Here is an 18,279-nt window from a genome sequence, read left to right as displayed (position 1 = left end):
ATATATTTAATAAAGACTTTTTAAACAATATACCAATATTGTATGAGATTATTCCTTATATTTGTGGGATATTATCTTTCTGGAGTGTTTCTTTTGTCCCATGAGCAAAGCATCTCAAGATGCAGTTGCTTCTTTTTTTTCCTTTGTAGTTTCAGTAGCAAAATACCAAGTTTTCCCAAAACTGGTATATGGGTAGATTCAGCAGGTTTTAGAATGCAAAGTACCAAAATAGCTAAAACAAACTTGGAAAAGAACAAAAGGTCAGAGGACTCAGACTTCTTTCTTTCAAAATTGTTTACAACAGCTAGAGTGATTAAGAGAATATGGTCCTGCCAGGTGTGCTGGCCCACGCCTATAATCCCTGCACTGGGAGGCTGAGGCAGGAGGATCTGATTGCTGAGATTAAGGCCAACCTGAACTATATAGTGAGACCTTGTCTCAAAAAACAAACAAACAAAAAAGGATGTCATGTTTTAAAGTAAGACAAATACAGGGCTGGATATTTAGCTCAGTAGCATCGCGCCTGCCTCACAAGTGCAAGGTCCTGAGTTCAATCCCCATTACCAAAAAAATTAAAAAGTAATAAAATTAAGACAAATATAGACTACAAGAAAAGTGTTATCAAGGATCCAGAGAAATTGGAACCCTTGGCCAGGGATTTAGCTCAGTGGCAACATGCCTACCTTGGAGGAGTTCAATCCCCAGTACCACAGAAATTGGAACCCTTTTCACTGGGTTTGGGAACGTGAAATGTTACAGCCGTTATGAAAAACAGTATGGAGACTCTTCAAAAAAATTAAAATAGAGGGCTGGGGATTTAGCTCAGTGGTTCCACCGCCTGCCTTGCAAGCACGAGGACCCATGTTCGGTCCCCAGTACCGAAAAAGAAAAAGAATTAAAAATAGAATTACATTATGATCCAGGAGGGCCACTTCAGGTACATGGCACAAGAAGTGAGTGCAGGAACTCAGTTATTTGCACACCCATGTTCATCACAGAATTATTCACAGTAGTCAGGAGCTGGAAGTGAGCCATGCAACCATCAACAGACTAATGGGTAAAGAAATGCAGTATGGGCAAAGAACACTATGTATCCTTATTAAAAAAAAGAGGTCCCATTTGGGGAAGAAACAGTCCTGTCACATGGTACACGATGGCTGCGCCTTGGGGACATTATGTGAAGTGAAGTAAAGGACTGTAGTATGAGTCCACTCGTGGAGATGTGGCTGGAGGAGCCGGAATCATGGAGACAGACATGAGCAGGTGGCTGCCAGAGCAGGGGATGAGGATAACATGTAGTGGATATAGAGTTTCAGTTTTGCAAAGCAACAGAGTTCTGAATATCTTTTACGTAGCAGCGTGAATATACTTGACACTACTGAACAGTCTACATAAAATTAAGATGGTAAATTTAATAGCAGCTTTTTACTGTAATAAAGAAAATTTTAAAAATAAATTTTAAAACTTTGGTGGGGAGTGCTGGGGATTGAACCAAGACCTCACACGTGATGGCTAGGCAAGCACTTTGCTACTGAGCTACATCTCCCTAAAGCATTTTTTCAAATGGGCAAAAACAGCCAGGTGTGGAGGTGCACACCTGTAATCCAGCACTCAGGAGCCTGATGCAGGAGGATCAGGAGGCCACCCTGGGCTACATAGTAAATTCAAGCACGGCCTGAACTTCATAGCAAGACCTTGTCTCAAAAAACCAGATAGATGCTGGGCATGGTAGCGCATGCCTGTAATCTCAGAACTTGGGAGGCTGAGGCAGGAGGATTGCTGTGAGTTTGAGACCAGCCTGGGCTACAAAGTGAGTTCCAGGTCAGTCTCAACTACACAGTGAGACCCTGTTTCAAAAAACAAAAAACAAACAAAACCAGACAACTACATAGTAAATTCAAGGACAGCCTGAACTTCAGAAGCAAGACCTTGTCTCAAAAAACCAGATAGATGGATGCATGCATGCATGCATACAGATAGACAAATAGGCAAAGGATTTGTTCTTTGTTTTGTTTTTTGAGACAGGGTCTCATTATGTTGTTGAGACTGACCTGGAATTCATTATGTAGCCCAGGCTGGTCTCGAACTCACAGCGATCCTCCTGCCTCAGCCTCCCGAGTGTTGGGATTACAGGCATGTGCCACTATGCCCGGCTTAGGCAAAGGATTTGAGTAGACATATCATCAGAGAAGATACATGAATACCTAATAAGTACATGAAAAATGCTCAATATCTGGAAATACCAAGTGAAACTATAGCATTTCTTCAAATGTGACCCAGCACTCCTGTCTCCAGAATGCACTCAGAAGAAATGAAAGCATGCATCCACACACTTACACACGGATGTCATGGCCCAAAGTGGAAACAGCCCGAATGCCCGTGAGCAGAGCCATGATAAGGATGAACTGCAGGAGCTGTGTGAGAAATGTAAGGCAGAGGACCAGTGCTACATGGTTTGCTTTCATGAAATGTCCGTCCAGAAGAGCAGCTGTACACAGACATGGAATTGGGGATGACTACAGTGGGGTACGAGGTGCTTGAGCACCATCGGATAGTGAGCATTGCACAAGTGGATACATTTACTGAAACCAGTCAGGGTTTGTAAAATACAATGCAAGAAAGCTGCTGATACGTGCCTCACTTACAGAATTTAAACCACAAACTGAAGAACTCTTCCCATTGAACAAATTGATTCATGTAACACAGTCAAGGCTGGAAGAGGGGTCACACACGTTCTCTCAGAAGGCAGAGTCTGCACTTCTGTCACCCCATGGAGGTCTTGGTGTGCAGGTCTACAACTGGGTTTGAGGCCGGTCACACCTGGGTGGTCAGTAAATGCTGGGGAACAAATAGGCGACAGGAACTAGTGGTTGCTTGAGAAGTACATCAGTTGAGGGCCGGGGATTTAGCTCAGTGGTGCTGCCGCCTGCCTCTCAAGCACAAGGTCCCGAGTTCATTTCCCCATACCAAAAAAAAAAATAATAATAAGTGGATCAATTGAAATTGCTCTCATTGTAAACCTCAGTGCCTTCAATAAATAGATAATGTTATATTCATTCAGTGAAATCTTAGAAAAGTGTTTAAACCAGATCTGCAACTATAGCACGGATAAATCTTAACACCACGTTGAGGAGAAAGCTAAAAACTACATACAATATGCTATCATATGTAATTTTTTTTTCTTTTTGTGCAGTACAGTGGCTTGAATCCAGGGCCTTCTCAGAGGCCCATCACTAGCTTTTTTATATTATTTTGAGGCAAGATCTTGGTAAATTACCTAATTGCCCAGCTGGGCTAGAACTTGCATTCCTCCTGCCTCAGCCTTTCAGAGTGCTGGGATTACAGGCGTGCACCACCGTGCCCAGCTATGTAAATCTGTTAAAGAGACAACAAGAGTGCTACTGGTCATGAATACTGCATATAAAGTGGAAATATAAAAACACGGGTAAGAGCAACATCAAAACTGGAGGAGGAGATGAGACAGAGATGAGGCAAATACAAAGGAAGCTTTCCTGGTCTGCAGTGTTTCTGAGAAGAACCAAGCCAAATATTAAAACAGGAAGGGATTAAAGATATACATTTGTGCATGTTCAGGAGGCAGTTGGCAAGATCTGGCTCCAGTTTAAGAGACCCTACTTCTAATTAAAGCTACTTTAGAAATTAAGAATAGAGGATTTTTTTTTTTTTTTTTTTTTTTTTTTTTTTTTTTTTTTTTGGTACTGGGGATCAAACTGAGGCCCTTGCACTTGCAGGGCAGGCAGCAGAACCACTGAGCTAAATCCCCGGCCTGAGAATAGAGGATTTTTAATAAACTGAGAAGAGTTTAATATTTAGGTGGATTATTCTGCAAACTAGGGAAAATGGAGAACTTTCTTTATATGTATATGACATTTTCATCATTTCTCCCGTCACTAACTACCCTACCTTTCTGCTAGTTGCACATGTTTTGGGGAAAGCATTTGGATGTGGTGATGCATTTTGGTCCTATTGATGCTCCGTATTTACCTGTACTTTGCACCCTTCCCTTCCCTTCCCTCTCCCCTTCCTCTTCTCTAATGATAGTCTCCCTTCTGCTTGGCATCTCTTTAGATTCCGCATATTAGGAAGAACATGGGATATCTGTCTTTCTGAATCTGGCTTATTTCACTTCATACGACCTCCAGTCTCATCTGTTTTCCTACAGATGGCATGATTCCCGTGTTCTCTATGGCTGAGTAACTCTGCTGTGTACATGCCGTCTCTTATTCTCCCATCTGAGGTGCACATCTAGGCCAGTTCCTTAACTCGGCTCTGTGAGTAGTGCTGCAGTAAACCTGAGTATTGAGGCATCCATGCTGCGCGCTGACTTCATTTCCTTTGGATGTATATTCAGTAGTATGGCTGGGGCATATGGTGGTTCTATTTTTAATTTTTTTGAGGAACCTCCATACTGATTTCCATAAACTGTTCTCATTTACATTCCCAGCCACAGTATATGAAGTGTTCCTTTTTCTCCTACATTTTTGGTAATGTTTGGGGGTTTGTTGGTGGCAATTGCTTTTTTTTTTTTTTTTTTTTTTTTTTTAAATATGAAGTTCCTTTTTCTCCTACATTTTTGGTAATGTTTGGGGGTTTGTTGGTGGCAATTGTTTTTTTTTTTTTTTTTTTTAATTTAAATAGCTGTTCTGGCTGTGGTAAGATGAACTCTAAATGTAGTTTTGAGTTTTTTTTTTTCCTTCATTTTTTGTTATGTTTTGGGGTTTTTTGGTGGGAATTTTTTTTTTTTTTTTTTTTTTAATTTAAATAGCTGTTCTGGCTGTGGTAAGATGAACTCTAAATGTAGTTTTGAGTTTCTATTAAAGATTTTGAGGATTTTTTTCATGTACATGGTCATTTGAGAAGTGACTATGAAGTCATTTGCCCATTTATTGGTTAGATTACTTGTTCTTTCGGGGGTTTTGTTTGTTCTTTTTTTAGTTCTTTGTATATTCTGGGTATTAGTCTTCTGTTCCATAAGTAGCTGGCAAGGATCTCTAAATGTAGTTTTGAGTTTCTATTAAAGATTTTGAGGATTTTTTTCATGTACATGGTCATTTGAGAAGTGACTATGAAGTCATTTGCCCATTTATTGGTTAGATTACTTGTTCTTTCGGGGGTTTTGTTTGTTCTTTTTTTAGTTCTTTGTATATTCTGGGTATTAGTCTTCTGTTCCATAAGTAGCTGGCAAGGATTTTTTTCACATTCTGTAGGCTGGTCTTACTCTATTAATGGTTTACTACTGTGCAAAGCTTTTTCTTTTTCTTTTTTGTTTTTTTGAGAGAGGATCTCACTTTGTAGTCCAGGCTGGCCTTGAACTCAGTGATCCTCCTATTTCAACCTCCCAAGTGATGAGTATAGGTGTGTACTTGGCACACCTGGCTATATTTTTTCCCCCCACCTTATACAGTAATCAGTTCCCAGTGGATCAAGACCATAGCATTAGGTCTGAAACAGGGCCTGGGATTTAGCTCAGTGGCACCATGCCTACCTCTCAAGCACAAGGTCCTGAGTTCGATCCTCAGTTCAAAAACAATTGAGTGAGTCATTAGACTTAAAGAAATCAGGTATAAAAGACAAAAAACGGAAAGAAGAGAATGGGAATAATTCCTCTATGAAGTTAAGGCCTGAAATTCTGAAATTACTATGGGAAAACACTTAAGATTTTGGCAATGGCAATGACTTTTTGAGTAGGATGCTAGTGATTCACAAAACAAAAGCAAGACTCTGCATGGTTTTATTTCTGGGTCCTCCTGTTGCTCTAATGTTAGGATTGTTTTTCCGAGTCTGGGGAGAATGTCATTGGTGTTTTCATGGGATTACGTTGGGTCTGTAGATTGCTTTCATGGTGTGAGCATTCCCTGTCTGTGTGTACCGGCTCGGGGATGGAGGGACCTGCTTCTCTGTAGGTGTCATGGGGTGGGGGGGGTGCCGGGCTTGCCATTTCCGGCTCCAGTCCAGTTGGCAGCAGTGTGTTCTGAGAGGCTTTAGTGCATAGACTGTACAGGTCCATCGTCAGTGTGGTGGCTACAGCAGTCATGTTGTGTCACTCCACGTTGCTGAGAACACCGGCATCTAGGACCAGGACTGCAGCCCCCAGCTGTGCCTGCCTGGGGCTGAGCGTCAGCTGGGGCTTTGCTCCCATCTTTAAATTGAAACATCAAGCCCGGCCTGGCGGCACAGGCCTGTAACCCCAGCACTCGGGAGACTGAGGCAGGAGGATCACTGTGAGTCCAAGACCAGCCTGGGCTACATAGTGAGTTCCAGGTCAATCTCAACTTTATAGTGAGACCCTGACTCAGAAAAATAAAACAAAAAAAATTTTTTTTGAAGCATCAGCCAAGGCCGTGCAGAATCAGGCTGTGGCTGTAGTAAGGTAGATCTGTCAGCTGGGCCAGGGTTTTCCACTGGCCCCTGATGGCACTGTCCTGAGTCACCCAGTGGGACAGTCACATATGTAAACAGTGGTTGAGAGCCTCCCAGCAGCAAGGCAAAATATTGCCCCACTGTAACCATGTTAAATTTAATAGAAAAATACAGGAAGTACATGTATTACCATTAATAACAAAAATATAGCTTTCACTGTTATAATACTGTTTTTTTAAATCCTGACTATTATAAACAGGAAAAAAAGAAACAGTGATATAATCACATAAGCCATGGATGGTGGCGCATGCCTGTAATCCCAGCACTTGGAAGGCTGAAGCAGGAGGATTGCTGCAAGTTTGAGGCCAGCCTGGGCTATATAGTGAGTTCAAGGCCAGCCTGTAGTACATGGCAAGATCTTGTTCCCCACCCCCCCAAAAAAAACAGATTGGTCATCGTCAGCTGAAGTCAGTAACTGGGACTAGAAAAGGATTTGAAAGTTTTATGGTGGTTAAACTGTTGATGTTCTTTTTTCCTGTCCAAACTTTCTATAATATGGTATTTCGTTGGTAGTCAAAAATATGTTTGATTTTGAGATGTTAGAATAGTTTCTTAATTGATTTTGTTTATTTTGTGGGGGTCCCAGGGATTGAACTCAGGACCTTGTGCTTGTGAAACAGGCACAGAGCCGCTGAGCTAAATCCCCATGTGTTTCCTAAAATAATTTGAAGTAAGCACAAAAGTATATCTAATTCAACAAAGATTTTGAGTACTTTTTTTCCTTGAATCTGAAATAAATACATTTACCCCTTAATTTTTCTTCTGCAGGTTTTGTTTTGTTTTGTTTTTTGTGGCATCAGGTATCAAACACGGGTCCTTGTGCTTGCAAGGCCGGTGGCAGCACCACTGAGCTAAATCTCTGGTCCTTTCTGCTTTTCTTATTCTTGGGAGAGAATTTCCATGTACTTTATATCTTTTGATTTAACTCAGTTTTCTTTGGAAACTTGCTGCTTCTCTTTCCTAAGCCAATATTTTCAACATCATTTCCCACCAAAAGGGAGGCTGGTTGTTGCTAGGTAGAACTTTGGGTAGAAATCTCTTGACTGCTGTCTGAGCCTTTATTTCTTTCTTGAAATGAAACCTTGTGATTTTAACTGACTTCTAGCTTGCATCTGTTCCTCCTTTTCAATTATGAAGTGTCTTGCTTTGCATTTAGTAACTTCTAAGATCGCACTCCCATTTGAATGAATGGTTCTGTGAGCTTTATTTCTGATAACTCTTTTCTTCTTGGATCATCAAAAGCTAACTACAGACATTCTTCATTTAGTGACAGAATTATATTCCTGCGACGTGGCCATTAAATGAATCGGTCACTAAATGAGGAATTGTGGATAGTATGTAAAATATTTAGAATAAAGAAATGGCTAAAAGAAATTCCAACTTGATTTTGTTTTTATTTATATAACTTACATGAAGTACTGTTATATAACTACAGTGCTCTATCGTATAATCAGGAAAAATTATAGGCTGTGTTATAGAGAAAAATTATGGACTTATAAACAAGGTATTGTGTACAAATTAAAAGACCCTGAGGCCCTATCAACAAGATGAACAGAACTATACCCCAAAAAAGGTGGGTCCTAAGTCCAAATAGTCATGAAATGAGGAATATCTGTAACACAAGTTTCAGTCTCTATTAATTTGAAAATTAAGAAATACATATTTGATTATATTCTGCTCTTAGAGACACAGCTTGTCAGGGGATTCTTGTTTGCTTTTGTGCTTTTGTTTCTGGCCCATAACAGTCTAGATGGTCACAGGATGGAATCACCCACTGGTTCAATTTTTACATATTAATAATTCAGATTTACTCACCAGGGAATCGACAAGGATGATTTGAGGTTGCTCTTTGAATTTTTAAAAATATTTGTGTAAAGCCAGTTCCGCATTCAATGTGTATTTTGGCACGTAGGTCACTGGGATGGTGAGCTCCTCTCAGTCCACACCTCTGATTTTTCCCAGGCCACGGCAAGTATGTTTTATTTGCCTTCCGTGACTGAATTAGAAAAATCCAGAGTGAAATGAATGATCCTGAACATTTATTACTCTCAATGATAAAGTTCTCCTCTGAGCACAGTTAGAATGCATGTGAAATTATTTGCTTAATTTCAATAATTAAATTTGTAATTTTTGTGAAGATGCTGATTACTCAGTTCCAAATGTGAAGGTTAAAGTGCTGAATGTCATTTCTGGATAACCCGAGGGACCACAGCAAGCATCCCTCCTCTCAGCTCCCGCATGTGGCATTGAGCTCTGGTGGGCAAGAGCAGAAGTTACCAAGTGGCCTTGAGGACACTGGCCACATCCGTCCCACCAGGCTCTCTTGGTTCTGCAGCTGCCATTGCAGTGCTACAGGCGGTCCCTGCGTTCCCTCCAGAAGGGGAAGGCACTGGCCATGGTGACGCCCCCGCTGTGGGACAGGCAGCCTGACATCTGCATTCACGTGACAGTGACAGTGACCGTCTTCCCAAGTGCTGTGAGGGCCAGGACCCAGATGTGAGGAACCTCCAGCAATTTTGTTACAGATTCCCTGGGATGCTTCAAGTTGCAGAGTCCCTGGCAGACCCCAGCTTGCTTCCCCTGGGGGCTTCCCTACCTCATCTAAGGCTCCTTCCCTGTGTTCACCTATGATTCTTGAAAACTGCCTTTGTAAAAATACAGATTTAGGAGTCCAAATTACATCACTAGATGTAAAAATTAAATGTTTGGTGCAAGTGTGAAAGAGGGTATTTACGTTAAAAACCTGATGCCTTTTGGCAGAGGGAAATCTTAGGAAAATTTAAAGCAAAAGCCCATTTTTAACCAATTTAGCCCGAATTTTCGTTGTATATCCTAGGTGCGCATGTGCATTTTCCTCTGCAGGTAGTCACAGGGAGTGCCTTCTAGTTCTTTTCCCAAGTACTTTGCTCTGTTAAGAAAGAAAAAGGTGGCTTCACTTGTCATAATGGGGACAGGGACGCCGTTTCCCCTGGCACTTCACTCCGCCTTCATGGCTCTCCCTTAGATTTTGTCCAAGAGGTTGTGGAATCTCTTCCACTTCAGTGAACTCTAAGCTGCCGACTCTTCCCTGCAGTTTCCCGACTTTGGTCCTGACGCAGCCCTTTCTTTACATGACTGCTTTGTGCACTGCCCACAGCAGGGACCAGCAGAGCGCTGGGCAGTTGAGTTTACATTTTACTTGAATTCGCATAACCTGTGATCGTGGTTGCGAATTGGCTAGCAATTTGATGATCGATGAAAGGCAGGCAGTTCTCATTGTGGAGTCCAGGATGGTGAACGTTGTCTCTCTTCCAGGGCCCGTGCAATTCGTTTTCGACAAGACAATGACGAAGCAGTGGGAGGATTCTTTTCTCAGATCGGGCAGCTATATATGGTGCATCATCTTTGGGGTATGGATGTTTCATTGTTTTTCTCTAGACCGGATCTAGCTGACTTGTCCAGTTTGGGCTAAACTTGCCGTTCTCCTGCTTCAGCCTCCCAGAGTGCTGGGATTCCAGGCATGCTCCACCTCACCCAGAAAGTTACTAGGATTGAGGAGTTCGTTGCTAAGTAAATTGTGGTAAGCATGAAGCAGGTCTCAAGTCAGTAACCTTACCCACTTTAGCAGATCCCCACATCACGGATGCTAAGTGCTGTGGCATCTAAAACTAAAGAAGCAGAATGTGGTGGCACACACCTGCTATCCCAGCACTCAGAGGCTGAGTCAGGAAGATCACTTCAAGTTTGAGGCCAAGGCCTGAATGACATAGCAAGGTGCTGTCTTAACAAAAAAAAATAACACTGAAGAGATCCACAGCGAGGGGTGCAGAGATCCATTGTATGCGAGCTGATAATGAAAAAGTATAGCAGTAAAAGGGATAAGAAGTGAAGCAAGCAGCCATAGGAGATGCAGGATGATAGAACCACAGAGCTCCCTCCCAGGCTGGCTTCCTGTGTGTTCAGAGCTAGTGCCGTGCTGTACCTGACTGGCAGCTCCGACGCATGCACTCTCACTGATGGTGCCTACCCCGAAAGCCACTCCCTCACCTTTTCCAACCCAAACCTGTGAGTCCACGCCAGCTTTGGTATCCTCGAGGTGGCCTGATTCAGATGGAAGCCCTTCCCCACCAGTAAATGCGGCCCTCCTCCAAGCCCCCAGGGCCCTTCGTAGGGTGATTGTTGGTGTTTCTCTTCCCTGCTATTCAGAAACTGCGGCTCAGAGGTAGCTTGGTATAATTCTGCCAGTGCATCCCGGACAGGTTTATAAAAGGCTGTTAATATTGAGATGAAAGCATAATTCAAGTCAAACCAGGTCAGTTCACCCAGAGAGTTAGTGTTGTGTCCCTGCCTGTGCTTTTGTGTTGGCATAGCCAGGTCTACACAGAGAAGAAAGACATATCTACTAAGGATAAAGCAAGTGTGAGTAACTGTGACACAGGCAGTGTGTGCTTGGTGACAAGGCAGTCTGGAGACATAGGAGATGTAAAATTACAGGTCCTTAGGGAATCAGTGGAAGGTAGGCGGTGAGCTGGACTCCCAGACCTAGAGGAACTGCCAGCTAAAGGTAGGAAGGAAGGCTGGAACAGTGGTAGAGACAGGAAATTACTCAGAACCATAAACACTGCAGGCTGGGGACGTGAGGTAACCAGGAGCCTTTGTCTGAATGGGTAAGTTAAAGCAAAAAGAAAAAAAAAAAGTAACTTGCATTGTGCTCCTGGGACCCTGCACCCATCCTCACTCCCAGAAACCCCTGCTTCCCACAGGGACGCTGAGCCCAGCCAAGCTGCACTGTGGGACTTCCTGCCACACTATGTGGTAGCGGCCACCAGTCTCCTTCCACTTCCTAGGTCACCAGAGGGCAAGGTTGTCTTTGAGAGTGTAGTTTTCTAGCTGAGATTTGACCCCACGAATATCAGAGTTTTCCAATGTTGTAGATTTAAAACCAAATCTGTTCTACACTTACCTACCTTTTATAATTATACTGCATGTTATTTAACCCTCGGGGATTTGCGGTAGGGCAGAGTAGTTTGTTATTATTTCAAACTCGTACCCCAACACCCTGTCTGGATGCTAAGGGCCATCGTTCAAAAACGTCCCGACCCCAGAGTCACATAAAGAGAAAAATTTCTAAACAAGTTGTGGGAAGGTATGGATATGGAATCGAAGTCACTACGTTTTCAAACATGGATGAACCTGAGGAGATTCTGCTATGTGAAATAAACCAGCTACCAAAAGACTATTTTACAATAGTAAAGCATTTTTTATTTTTTATGTTATTTTATTATTTCCAGTCTAGGAATTGAACCCAGGGTCTAACATATGCTAGGCAAATACTCTACTACTGATTCATACCCCAAGCCCCTAAAATATTTTTTTATTTTTATTTATTTGTTTATTTATATTTGGTACCGGGGATCAAACTCAGGTCCTTGCGCTTGCAAGGCAGGCAGTAGAACCACTGAGGTGGAATCCCGGCCCCTAAAACTTTTTTTTAAAAGAAAGGTCCACCCATCCTATGTATAGGTGACAGAGATTTCAGTCCGGGGTGGGTAGGGTTAAAGGTGTGCAAGAGCAGGGCTTCTCACAGGAAGCGAGACTGTCCTAGCAGAGGAAGGTGGCCCGGGTCCTCCTTGGGTCTTGGCTGCCATCCTGTGGGCGCTCAGCTGGCAGCATGGGCAAGGACTCACCCGGAGTGGGAATCAGAACCTAAGCGTCCCTGCGAGGTGTCTGTAAAGCTGTGCTCTGAGACACCAAGGCAAAGCCACACCTTTGCTGTTTTTCCCGTCTGCCTGAGCATCTCTCTCTTGCCCGGTCAGGTCAGTGCCATCTTTCCTAACCTTCAGGACTCACCTGGTCCCATTCCCCCTCCCAGGCAGCCCTGCAGGTCTCCTTCCTAACCACAGCCCTCAGCAGGGGCCGGCCTTAACCTTTCTTGTTTCCGTTCTCCACTGCATTGGACGCAGTCTCTTCCTGAATCTATGCAGGGCTTTATAAGCATTGAGCAAAACTTTATTTATCTTCACTTTGTGAGGTCCTGGGGACAAACCCAGGGCCTCATGCATGCTGAGCACACACTGCACCACCATAAAACAGAATTTCTGATTCATGGCTACACCCCTGGCCCATGTTGAGCAGAAGAGAACGGAGGCAGTGGCGCCACAGTTTCTGGTTTTAACATGTTACTGAAAATGCCCTTACTCCGGCCACATCACGCTGAACACACTTGATCTCATCTCAACACTTACCTTGCTGTCTGAGCATTCCAGGGGCTCCCTGGGCCCCTGAGGTTTGAAGAGCAGATTGTCCTGGGGCCTCACACAGGATAATGGGTTCTCAGTTTTCTGGGCTCAGTCCTCAGTGCCATAGCAGATCGGAGGAACTGGGGGAGCAGGCGGATGGGGGACTGGTGGGTGTGATGCTGGGTTTGCTCTGAGTGCTGCTTCCTCTCTGGTTCTTCAGCTTACAAGGATCTGCAGAGCCGGGAAGATACGCGGAACTCAGCCTGGCACAAACCCGGCTGGGAGGAGCTGGTGTATTATACAGGTGATCTTGAAAACATTTCATTCTTCTCATATTGTTGTAATTGTGTTCTCACCCTGCAGTTAATTTATGTATTTTTAAAGTTATGTTGTTAGGATGGTGAGTAACAAGTTTGGGAAGAGGGGAGATAAATTTTTCTTTCATACTTCTTTGATTTTTTTAAGGCTATTCATTCTTTGAAGTATGAATGTTGCCTGATTCTGTTTTCAGGTTCTTGGATATTAAAAATTTTACAGTATTACCTTTTGTAGACTTCTCTATTTTCTGAAAATACATTCTACAGATTTTTTTTTTCTGAGCCTTCTATTCTTCATCAAAATTGTCATTTCCCAAAGACATAACTTGGTACATCAGTTAAAAAGAGTAACGTGAGAGCCAAGCACTGGCTCAGCCCTGGGTTTGATCCCCAGCACCAAAAAGTAAAAGAGTAAGTTTGAAATTAAATGGGACACAGCTGGGTGTGGTGGCGCACGCCTATAATCCCAGCACTCAGGAGGCTGAGGCAGGAGGATCACTGTGAGTTTGAGACCAGCCTGGGCTACATAGTGAGTTCCAGGTCAGTCTCAACTACATAATGAGACCCTGTCTCAAAAAAGGCAAAAAAAAAAAAAAAGTGACAAGTCAATTTTCCAAATGCACAATGTGTGCTTGTAGACACAGACGTCTGTGCGCATGTATTGTGAAATCCTGTTTGATTTGTATAAGAAAACGTCCAGGCTAAGTGCAGCCCAGTGTACTGAAGAGGCCATAAATACCAGGCACGCTGCAGGCCAGGTGCATTGCAGCTGTGTACTGCCTGGAACATGAGTCAGGCCAGGAAGTAGGTATTATCTTGTGTTTTAGTTAAAAAAAAATCATAATTGTATGTGATTTTATGGCTTACCTATACTTTTATCAGTTCCCAGAAGTGTATTTTACTCAGCAGAAGTTTAACAAATATAGTCCATCTGTATCTTTGTACAGGATACTTGGTTTTATATCAGTTTACTGTAGTTCAAAGATCCTTTGCAGAAATCACCCTTTTCTCACGATATGGACTGTCCTAATTTGCCACAAATTGTACAACATCTCTAGAAAGGATGTTTTGGCTTCATTAGTATCTTACAGGATGCCAGCTCATCTGTCCTTAGCTTGCTGAGATTGGTTCTGTTTGCTGATACCCTGTTCTGTTTTCAAAGCAGCCTGTCCGTTGATGTGTCTGTACCATGATGTGTTTGGAAAGGAACAAGCACAGTAATTCTCCTGTTTTCAGTCCCACTCATTCAGGAAATGGAGTCGAGAATCATGATCCCTCTGAAGACCTCACCCCTGCAGTAAAGCTAGAGAATCAGTCTGTGCCCACGTAAATGTCTGTGGCAAGTATTTGTCATAAATTAATTTAATTGTATATCAAGTGAAAAAAGAAACACTGAATTATAAATGGCTGTACATAGCTTACAGGAGACCTCTTTTCTCTAAAGCTGAGGTAATCACGAGAAAGGAAACCGTCTTACAGTGACTGTAGCAAGGCTCTGGCAGCCTAAGAGACCCTGCAAATTTGTCAGACCAACCATGGAAGACTTCACCTTCCCTCCCTCCCTGGCCGCCAGGAAAAGAGGGTCCAGATTAAAATTGGAATCATTGCAGAATAAGATTCCAGCCATTAAAAAAAAATTCTTTCTAAAAAGCAAATGAATTTTTTAAATCACAGATTTTGACAGATTTCTCATGTGCAGAAGAAATACGAATTTTATCATGTTTCTCAAGCAGTTTTTCTGAGTCTCAAGGTAGCAACTGTTATGTATGTACCCAGTACCAGAAGATGTTGGAATTCACTCTCCTTTCTAACCAGCTGGAATGGAGCCGACCGTGGTGGACAGGGGCACTTACCTAGTAATTGGCGTAGGGCCCTGTGAGCAGGGACGGAAGGCCTGAACCTGTGTATCATATATGATTTTTGAAATGAACACCTTGAATAGCACCGCTTTTTATTTGTGATATTTTTCTATAAAACAAGTAGTCCTTGGCAAAGAGGTTTTATTTTGTAAAGCATCACTTGTAACCTCCAACGGTCTCCAGTTAGGGTTTCAGTAAGTGCGCAGCAGACTCCGAGACGTGTGAAGGGCAGTGCATGTTGAGGTTTTCAGTCAGCATAAAGGCGCATACGGCGTTTGGCCTCGCTGTGGGATTTCCTTTTAGTATAGTTGCCAATCTGTAATCATGTGAGTGTCACGGTGAACTGAAAAATGATGTCTGCCCCACAGATTGAAGAATTTTTGTGTAAAATAAAAGTTTGCAGAAATCTCATATCGGACATTAAAGCTTTTACATGTGAATGGTTTCCTCCAAGAAAAATACCAAAGTCAATAAAATCCTTTTAGTTTTCACATATTCCATGTCCGGGGTCTTTTTTATACACTTATGCTGAGACCGCTGGTCCCAAAAGAGAAGCCGCGGTCTGGACAGCAGCTGCCTTTAGCATCCGTGAGTCTCATCTGCCCTAAAGCCTTAGCGACCCTTCGTGAGCCCTGACTTTCAAAATGAGCAACAGATTTCCCACTCAGCCTCCTTATTGAATCTTTCTGAAAATAACAGTTTTTCCTGACCCACCCGAGTCCTTCGGAGACCCTTAACTCCTTGAAAACAAAGACGGTTCCTCCTTACCCTCCTCCCCCAGCCTGGGCACAGTGCCAGGCACACATTTGTAAGATGTTTTTGAAGAAAAGAATGATTTATATGAAAGTACTTTCTTTTAGGAAAAATGGCGGAATTCATATACAGTATAAGAAAAATAACCTAGCTTTCAGAACTGGAACGAAAATGTTGGGAACAGAGGGAACTTTCACTTAGAAGTTGTATGCACTAGCTGGGCTCACTAATGTACGTGGCTGTAATCCCAGTCATTCAGAAGGCTGAGGCAGGAGGATCACAAGTTCAAGACTAACCTGGGTAACTCAGCACTGCCTCACTGAAAAAAAATAAATTGTGTGCACTTGTATATAAAATGACCCCTGCAGACGTTAAGCTTCTAGTATTCTCCACACTGCCTCATCCAATATTAGGGTTTAGACCTCATGTCCTGCAAGTGCCACATGCGCTAGGAGGCAGGTTTTGGAAGGTGATGGATCATGGGACACCATAGGTGACTTGCAGCTAGAAGGTGGGGCTTGACTGAAGGTGGGGCTTGATTGGAGGTGGGGCATGGGGGCGTGGCCTGGAAGGGGCTCTCTCCCTCTAGCAGCTCTTCTCTCTGCTTCTTGTGGGCCAAGAGGCAAGTGTGTCTGCTGCTCCAGGCTGCCCTGCCTAGGAACCTGCAACCCTGGACTCTTGGGTGTCCATTGTTTTGACCCAGCAGTGGACTCTTCAGCTGTCAGGTAACTAAGACATCGCCAGTCCCTACCCACGGGCCACTAAATGTCTGGTGGGCGCCTCTTGTACCTTTAGCAAATAGACTGCAAGAATTACACTTTGAGGGGTAGTTGCCTTCTCTCTGCCTTGCTTTTGTTGGCAGATGTGCCCAGGTGGAGGTGTCTGGAGGAGGTAGGTGTTGAGGGTCCGGAATTCCGGGGAGCAATGTGGCATGGGGACCTCCTTTGCTAATCGTCGGAACACAGGATCTCAGGTGAGGCTGCGTGAGCAGATGGAGAGGAGTAGCAAATTAAGGAGAAGCTCACACAGTTGCGCACCCGTGTAATCCGGCACTCTGGGAGGCCGAGGCAGGAGGACTGCAAATTGAAGGCAGGCCTGGGCAATTTAGCAATTTAGACTCTGTCTCAAAAAAGCTGGGCAAGGTGGTACACGTCCCAGCCCTGGGGGGGGGGTGGCTGAGCCAGGAGTTCAAGGTCAACCTGAGCCACCTAGCAGGACCCTGTCTCAAAAAAGGTTTTTCTTTTAGAGAGAGGCTGCCTCTGAACTTCATGCAGAGGGCACAAAACGGCCACCCACTGCCCTCGGCAGCTCAGGTGACAATGCAGATGCACCCAGAGGTTGGCTAGGTTTCCTTTCCACTGGGAGGTTCGGCACCCTGCACCCTGTGGCCGGTTGTGCTGCTCCCCTGCTTCTCCATCCGAAAGTCCCTGGGGCCTGAACGCAGGGAGATGGCGATTTGAGGCAACCAGAGGCTCCTCCATGGCCTTTGCCGCTGGCTTTGAATAAAGATTTTTCCTTTGTCACCAGGGGGAAGCATGAGCACAACCCTGAGTGACCAGAAACATACCTAGCAATGCCAAAACTGAAAAAGTAGGAGTCGCAGATTTCTAGTGTCATTCCAAAAGGCTTTGTGCATTTTGCTCAGAGCTGGTGCCAGAGAGATGCTGTGTATTGTATGAAAGGTTCTAGAGGCTGGACATGCTTGTAATCCCACCAATCATGGAGGCTGAGGCAGGAAGATAGCATTGGAGCCCAGGCTGGGCAGTTTAATGACTTAGCAAGACCCTGTATCAAAAGAAAAAAATAAAAAGGGCTGAGGATGTAGCTCACTGCGAAGGCCTTGGGTTCAATCCGGGGGGTGGGGAGCAAGCAAGCAGTTCCACATGGGCACCATGATCCCTCTGCAGATCAGAACCCCCAGCTGGTCAGTGTATGCTTCCTGGTCAGCCCTACCCATGGATGGTGACCCTGGCGACCCCAACACCGAGCCCAGCTCCCCCCACCCCCCACTCACAGGCACCTCGGCACTGGCGAAGGTTCCGGGGGCTCAGTCTGCCTTGCAGACCTGCAGGCCTGGTCCTGCCCGGGCGCTGCGCCACTCCACACACCCCACAAAACAGCGCCAAGGAGGAGCAGTGCCAGGAGGCGTTTACAATTGTGAAACAACTGCCTTGTTTTGCGAGCTCATTTAATGGTTGCCAACCTTATTTTGCATCTCCTACAGAAACTGAATCTTTTCCCCCAGCCCTTTTGATTTTGAGTTTGAGCCGCGGCAAATTGCTGTGTTGCCCAGGCTGGACTTTCAAACCTCCTGCCTCAGCCTCCTGGGATGCTGGGATTACAGGTGAAAGCCACCAGGCCTCGCTCCAAAACCGATATGGAAGGAAACTGGACTCATCTGATTTGGTAAAGTGCTAAGTTTTCAAATAGTTTCCAATTTTCAAACATGACTGCAGCTGGACCCAGCTCCACAGTGAAGCACCTGGTTTTGATCCTCACACCACTACCAAACCCCAAAACCAAACCAAAACAGCCTTCCAGCCTTTCCTCCTTAATTATCCACCAGTGACTCTGCAAAATTCTCTCAAGTTTTGTGTCTCTCCTTTCCCCTTTTTCTACTAAGGAGGGGAGAATCTCATACTTTTTTTTTTTGTTTTTGGTACTGGGGATGGAACTTGGGTCCTTATGCTT

General features: G+C 44.1%; 1 protein-coding gene across 1 annotated transcript in view; it reads left to right on the top strand.

The window, feature by feature from the left end:
* Nipsnap2 (nipsnap homolog 2) overlaps positions 1 to 15,330 on the top strand; it is a 28,349-nt gene extending 13,019 nt beyond the window's left edge. Inside the window, exons 9-11 of the mRNA XM_033765279.1 lie at positions 9,736 to 9,830; positions 12,880 to 12,963; positions 14,213 to 15,330. Coding sequence (XP_033621170.1) covers positions 9,736 to 9,830; positions 12,880 to 12,963; positions 14,213 to 14,277 — 244 coding nt within the window. The 3' untranslated portion in view covers positions 14,278 to 15,330. The remainder of the gene's footprint in view (positions 1 to 9,735; positions 9,831 to 12,879; positions 12,964 to 14,212) is intronic.
* The last annotated feature ends 2,949 nt before the right edge of the window (positions 15,331 to 18,279 follow it).

This window comes from Fukomys damarensis, unplaced genomic scaffold, assembly GCF_012274545.1.
Source record: "Fukomys damarensis isolate Sample0158 unplaced genomic scaffold, DMR_v1.0_HiC HiC_scaffold_17, whole genome shotgun sequence".
Classification (NCBI taxonomy): Eukaryota; Metazoa; Chordata; class Mammalia; order Rodentia; family Bathyergidae; genus Fukomys; species Fukomys damarensis.
Note: the sequence above shows the minus strand (reverse complement) of the source record. Positions and strands in the feature narration are given on the sequence as shown.